At 42.1% G+C, this 7,500-nt stretch overlaps 1 protein-coding gene across 3 annotated transcripts in view; it reads left to right on the forward strand.

Annotated features, from left to right (window-relative positions):
• Positions 1-7,500, forward strand: part of usp22 (ubiquitin specific peptidase 22) — a 32,002-nt gene that overhangs the window by 16,719 nt on the left and 7,783 nt on the right. For all 3 annotated transcript variants that reach the window (XM_028567304.1, XM_028567305.1, XM_028567306.1), the window contains 3 exons: positions 64-230; positions 608-755; positions 4,334-4,436. In XM_028567304.1, coding sequence (XP_028423105.1) covers positions 64-230; positions 608-755; positions 4,334-4,436 — 418 coding nt within the window. The remainder of the gene's footprint in view (positions 1-63; positions 231-607; positions 756-4,333; positions 4,437-7,500) is intronic.

Genomic DNA, 7,500 nt, shown 5'->3' on the forward strand with positions numbered 1-7,500 from the left:
CCATCCATCCATCCATCCATGCTCTTTGTCTAATCTTTTTTTGTTTTCCTCTGAACCCCCCAGGCCTGCGAGGTCTGATCAACCTTGGCAACACGTGTTTCATGAACTGCATCGTCCAGGCGCTGACGCACACGCCGCTGCTGCGTGACTTCTTCCTGTCGGACCGGCACAAATGCGAGATGCAGAGCAACTCCTGTTTGGTGTGTGAGATGTCGCAGCTCTTCCAGGAGGTAACGCTCGGCGAAGAATTAGTTCGGTAACACTTGACTTGAAGGTATCTACGTAAGAGTGACACGACACTGTCATGAGCACATGACACTGTCATGAACACATCAACCCTAACCCTAGCCCTAACCCGAACTTGTCATGACAAAAACCAAATGACACTTATGTGTTATGTCATAAACGTTTATGACTTGTTCATGTTTATGACACGTTCATGACAGTTTCATGTCACTCTTATGTAGCTACCTTGACGTAAAGTGTAACCATTGGTTCAAATGGGTAGAAGAAGAGGGATACAGGAGGAAACGTGTTCTCTCTCTCTCTCTCTCTCTCTCTTTCTCTTTCTCTTTCTTACCTACTGTACACAACCTTCCTTCTCCAGTTTTATTCAGGCCACCGGTCGCCACACATCCCCTTCCGTCTTCTTCACCTGGTGTGGACCCACGCCCGCCACCTGGCCGGCTACGAGCAGCAGGACGCCCACGAGTTCCTCATTGCGGCGCTGGACGTCCTGCACAGGCACTGCAAAGGTGGGACACACGTGTACACAGAGGCAATAAATCTGGTTTCGTTTCTTTATTTGCACATATAAAAAAAAAAAGTTACATACATATATAGCGGGGGTGGGAAAAGAAATTTGAAAATCGCTGTTTCCGCACGGATCATTATTACTGTCGCACACCAGACGCTTCTGCTGCTAGCGACACATGCTAGAGCGTAAATAGCGAGGGGCTAAGAGAAGAGACAGGCTGGAGAAAACGACAGAAAGTGTCCAAAGTTTGGAATCAGTTCAAACGTAATTAAAACGAAAACTCTGTACAGTGTGTCAGTGTCAGTGCTTCAGCATCTCAACAGAAAACATGCAGTCTAACTTAATCATCCATTCCACGAAGCGGACCCGAAAAAGTCAGAGTTGTATTGACGATGAAACTACCCCAAAAACAAAGACAAGAAAGTAGGTAGTGGTGACCACAATTTGATACAAAGAGCCGACGTGTTGATCCCTTCGGAAAAAACACCTGATTGTTGCGCACCTCTCTCTCTCTCTCTCTCTCTCTCTCCACGGAGAAACGATCTACTAGCATAAGAGTAATAGAGCTGTTTAGCATTGTAATCAAATATATACATAGGTTTAGTATAACTAATATTTACATATAGGCCTATATACAGATCAGACTCAGGTTGAAGCTGGAAGTTAAGTTGCACAACTTAATGTCATGTTTATTTAGTTTTATTGTATGCCTTAGTTTGAAGTTGATATAATTTGAAAAAATGTTTTCTTTAAAAAAAACAATGTAATATGACACTTGAATGCACTTAATATGTTTAGTTTTTTTAGATGATATTTGAAGCAATGTAGGCAATAAAAATTTAGCTTTTTCCGGAAAATGTAACCAAACTATTGTTAATTATTGCTCTTCAATAAAACAAAAGTATTTCTTATCCGATTACTCGATTTATCGATGAAATAATTGGTAGAATACTCGATTACTAAAATAATCAATAGCTGCAGCCCTACATTATTTGTTTTGGTTGTTTAAAAACGCAAAAAAAAACGTAAGCGATTAATCGATCGATAAAGTGCTAGATTAATCGATTACAAATATAATCAATAGCTGCAGCCCTAATATAAACCTATTGGCCTATATATATGGGCCAGAATCTGCCTTTGGGGGAGGGGAGGTCTGCGTGTCCTCCCCCAGGGTTATTTTGAGCATCAAAGACTTGATTTCCTGTATTGTATATACACTTTTATGCACCAACTTACAGTGGAAATACCTTTATTTAGCTTATGCCAAGAAGAAAAAGCGCAAAGCATGTTGTTGCGTTTCATTGGGCATTTTTAAGTGGGTATATGGAAATCCTGGAGCTTTCTTAGTGGGTATACTGCGTATACCTGCGCATCACGTAGACTACACCACTGATTGTATGCAAATATGTCATGGCAAGAAGGAAAAGTTTTTTTTTTTAAGGAACTTTGAACAAATAAACCAATCTGGAGATTGTTCACCACACCTAATTGAAGAAAAAAGGCTGCAAGGAATGTTATTACTATAATGTTATGTGTTCCTTTCTAAGATAAATATGTGAACTAGATGTAAAGGAGGCAAGGAAAAAGCCGGACAGGGTCCTTAAACAGTCTTAAAATGTCTTTGAATTAAGTTTCGTCAGATTAAGGTTTAAACTGTCTTCATTGTACTGTAAATTTAGCCTGACAAGCCAGACCCACATCAAGATGTTGGGTCTGGGAGCTCACCATTGGCAGGGCTCAATCCGAGGGGCGGGATAAACGGTTGTCCCGCTATAGGACGCATATAGCGCAATAGGAATAGGGACGTCTGGTCACCCAACTTGCCCTCCTCTCCACCCGACTCAACACACTTCATTGGCTTAGAATTACGGCAACAATCGCTAAACACACTGCAAACTCACAGTCCTCTCTTCCCGATTTACAGCCCCCCTCTCTTGGCTTAAAATAACTCACCGTTGTCGGCTACGGCCGCTGAACAGGCTACAAGTGGCCCACTTGCCTGGTCCTCCAGTAACATTGGCAGTTAGCAGGGTTAGCATGGCGGCGTTAGCCAGAACCAGTCGGGATCACTTTACTGGCTATGTCTCAATTGTTTCTGCGAGTAATCAGCTCGGGTACTCTAGTTATATAATTCAATGTGAGTACACAAATGTTGAAATTACATAAAATGCCCGTCCCTTGTAGCAGTGATAAATTAGCCTGAAGCTAATGCTTAGCTAACTGTTCAGGAGGAAATTAGCCAACTCTGCGTCCTTTTGGGCTCTAAGCGGTCTCCATCTTTTAAATACATCTCCAATATTTACCAGGGGGTTGTTACGTCTCTGGTCACGCAACTGTTAGAAACATGCCATTTATTTTATTTTTTTTATTTTTTTAGGTTGGATAGAATCTATTTCAGTTAGTCCTGTTCGCGCTGGGTTTACTTTTTTACCAGTATATCTGGCAACCCGGCCCGGCTGTCTAAATGGGCAGTTGATACCAACACACAGGCCAAAACACAGACAGACATTCCGTCATGGAAGGGAAATTTCTGAAGGAGAAAATACTGGCATTAGCTTTGTGAAAAACTATCTTGCATTAGCACTTAGGTCATTTTTGGATTTATTACAGTAAATACATGTTGGACCTTTTTAAGCTATTACGTTTGTTATTAATATCTTTTATAATGACTCAATACATTTATTTTTTCTATCAAAGAATTTTTTTTCAACGTTTTTTTGGGGTCTTAAGCCTACTACACACAGAGCCGATAATCGGCCGTTGGACAGCCTGGCGAGGTCAGTGACTCGAGTCTGTTCGGTGTGTTCCGTGCCGTCGTCCGTCCGATTGGCCGTCGGCCTTCATTTTGGCCGATTTGACATGTATAATCGGCGGGGCGGGCACTGCCGGCAGTCGGACTCAAATGACCCATCTGATTGGTAGAGTGCTAACCCGGAAACGGGGAGCGGAATGAGCGTGACTAGAGTCTCTCAAAATCTGACGGAAATCTTTTAAACTGACCTTTGTCGATCTGAAATGAAGACAGATTCAGCAACTGCACGGTCCAATCAGCTCCCCGTTTTTTATTTTTTTTATTTTTGGGCGACAATACAGATTAGCACCGCCTGCTTATTATGGAGACGTATTCAATCTCGTTGCTTTGGTGTGTTCCGAGGCACTTTTTTTGACCAACTCGGGGACACTGATCAGCGTGTCTGGGCCTTTTAAACTATATGTGTGTGGTGGTATTACTATTAAAAAGTATTCCATTTGACTTTAAAAATGGTGCAAGAACCCTGCAGGAGGAATGACAGAGAGGAGGCTTTTAGTGGAGTGTAGACAGGAGAAGGGCTGGTTGGATGAGTGGAGCCGAGAGGATGAGAAGAGAGAGAGAGAGGGAGAGGGAGGGAGAGACACAGTGCTGATCTGTCTCAGATCAGTTTCTCTCTCTGCAGTTCAGAAGCAGAGGGTGGCTGGGAAGTTACACAGCATTGCTTTTAGTGACTGTGTGTGTGTGTGTGTGTGTGTGTGTGTGTGTGTGTGTGTGTGTTTGTGTGTGCGTGTGTGTGCGTGCGCGTGCGCGTTGTATCCACACAGACGACAACGGGAAGAAAGCCAACAATCCCAACCACTGTAACTGCATCATCGACCAAATCTTCACCGGGGGCCTGCAGTCTGACGTCACCTGTCAAGTCTGCCAGTAAGTGCGCGCCGGTGGGAGGTTCTTCCAAAGCAAAAAATAAATAAATAAAAGCACAACGCAACAAATCTTTTAGGCCACACTAGAGACTGAATAAAGCCATTTAGAGCTTGAAAACGTACAAAGCCATGCCCTTGTACACGACGGCAGGGCCTTTCCACTACAGCTGCATTATATGACAGTGTGCCTCCAAAATGACACACTCACACACATTCTCGCCTCTCACCGTCCTGGATCCAAACGCTTTAATTCCCCCATCGATCAGGCACAAGCGCACACACGCTCAACTGCTACACTGCAGCAACAGCAAAAGCCTTTCATGGTCGTACAAGTTGATCTCTAGCTCCACCTGGTGGTCAAAGAAAGTGTCTGATCTTTCTGCTCTGAGATGCTTTTTTCATTTAAGACATTTTAGGAAAAGGTTATAATTAGGAAGGGGCTGGCATACTGCAATGGACGTGGAAGTGAACTAGCTAAACGTTGGTTTGCATTGTGATTAACCACATAATAATATAGCATGCTGCCAGCGTGTTTCTGTTCTTTAGATCCAGACAGAATCATTAAGCAGGCCACCTTCAGGTGAAACAGGTATGAACAGATTTTGGAGCAGTGATGTCCACAGTTTCTGTGTGACTTGGGTTTGCTTCGGCGTAGGAAAAAAAAACAGTGTGCTCTTAAAGGGATAGTTTGGATTTTTTGAAGTGACTCCATAGTCAGCGTATTGGCTACTAGGGGCGGGAATCGCCACAGGCCTCACGATACAATATCATCCCCATACTTATGTCACGATACGATATTGCAATATTCTGGGATATATTTCCCAATTTCAAATAATGTCCTCAAAAGGAAACGTTGGCAACATCTGTTTTATCTTAAAAGATACATGCATCTGTTTGTTCATCTCCCTTCAATTTCATTGCTGCAAAATGTGACTGTCAAGGAGACAAACTGACCAACACATATATATAATAAGAGATCGATACTTGGCGTCTGTGTATCGATACAGTATTGCAATTTGTTGCGAAATTTTGCGATACTATGCTGTATCGGTTTCTTCTTAATTAAACCCCTACAGTATATCTGCTTGTCTCCACAGTGAATGCCACTTCGTCGTTGCTGTCGTAATCAATCCCTTTCCTTTTGTTGTCTATAAACCGGAAAGTCTGACCCAAACAGCTGATCTGCAGCGATGGCCAACCACCATCGGCTGCTGTGGCTAATACGCGGACTGTGGATAAGTACCTCGTTCGGCCCCACTTCAAAAGATCCAAACTATCCCTTGAAATTTAAAATGTAAGAAGAAGTGATTTAAAGCCAACTACAAGAAGCACTGCGCTCTGGCTTAGAGTCTGAAATGGGATCGCTTGCAAGACATAAGTGGATAATAGTGGTCAAATTCATTTTTAAGCATACAGTTGAATAATTCTTTCTTTAGTATAGCACCACAAGAGGCGCACAGAAAAGCTTCATAGCACACTCGGTGATCCACAAATGTGGATTCTGCTGCCTTGCTTTTGTTTATATCCGAAGAGAAGTTCTCTCCTAGGACACAGCTCTAAAAGAAACCCTGCTGCCACAAGGCTTTTTGCTGATTCATGATTTATTCACTCTGCATTCTCCATTTAAAATGTAAGCCTAACATGGTGCCTACTCATCCTTTTGCTTTTCGACAAAATAAATGGATCTGGGATATTCTGTGAAGCCCAGAATATTATAGCACATTGCCACTAGTCACCGTTTTTAGACAGAATGAGCTCAGCCTTTCAGTCTAGGTCAGTGGTTCTCAAACGTTTTGCAATAATGTTCCCCTTTTTGAAATATTTCTTTTAGCCAAGTACCCCCTAAACAGCATACAACAAAAATATTTCTTAATTTAACTTATTTTTTAAAAGTGCTGTAGTACAACTAGGAGGAGACAAGTTATAGTTGAGGTAAGTTTGGAGACACTACCTTATTTAATCATTAAATTAATAAATATTTTTGTTGTATCTCTTTTGGGTGTTGTAATTTGTAGACGTCCCTAAGCACTCGTCTTACTGCCGGTAGCAGCAGAGAGCAGAAACCAGCAGGCAAGTGTTATTTAAAATAAACTTCTTGTTTACTTTCAAACTTTCCAATCCATCGTTTTATGAGTGCATAACTTATTTGTACTAGTGTAGAAGTTTGGTATCATTTCGGGCATTATTAGTGGGGTACTGTACAAGATACACTCTTGGATCCATTAGCGCTTGCACTAAACTTTTCAGCTGATAACGCTAACTCGCCCAATGTTCGACCCAGGTGAAAAAAAAAGCTTCTGGAGGGTGTTTGGCTCGAGGTCGTGGTGCAAAAGGACCCTCGGGTGAAATTACTCCGAACCATCACTTTAACACCATGATGTCCTCCACATGGAAAAGTTTTTTTTTTCTTCCAAACAAGGACTAAAACGTTCTTCACTTTTATAACAACAATGATGTAGAGCTGCAAAGATAATTTGATTAGTTTTCAACTATTTAATGAATTGGCAACAATTTTGTTAATCAATTACTCACTTTGAGTAATTTGTTTTATGAAAAAATGTCTGATTCCAGCTTCTTAAATCTGAATATTTTCTAGTTTCTTCCCTCCTCTATGAACTGAATATCTTTTGAGTTGTGGACAAAACGAGACATTTGAGGACGTTGTCTTCTGACATTTTATAGACCAAACGGCGAACCTTAAAAATAATCGTTAGTTGCAGCCTCGTCTCGCTTTGCCAGACCCTCCTCCACACGCTGTGGAGCTGAGGAGGGTCTGGCTAGTCCACATAGCATCCTGGGATGGGAGCAAAACGTGCTCTGGTTAGTCGTGCTAGAGAAAACTCGGTCAGATAGTCTAGCTAGCTGTCTGGATTTCCCCTGCAGAGATCTGAGGAGCAGGTAACCATAATCCTCAGAAATCCACCAAATTTAAAATTCAATTCAAAAAAAGTCATTTATTTGTTTCAATATTGCCCAGCTTTATTTCCTCACACAGTCCAGGGCATGCAGGTTTTTGTGTTAGCACCATGACGGACTGGCAACCTGCCCCCCCTCTGGTCCAATGT

Source organism: Perca flavescens, chromosome 21 (genome assembly GCF_004354835.1).
Source record: "Perca flavescens isolate YP-PL-M2 chromosome 21, PFLA_1.0, whole genome shotgun sequence".
In the NCBI taxonomy this organism is placed as follows: Eukaryota; Metazoa; Chordata; class Actinopteri; order Perciformes; family Percidae; genus Perca; species Perca flavescens.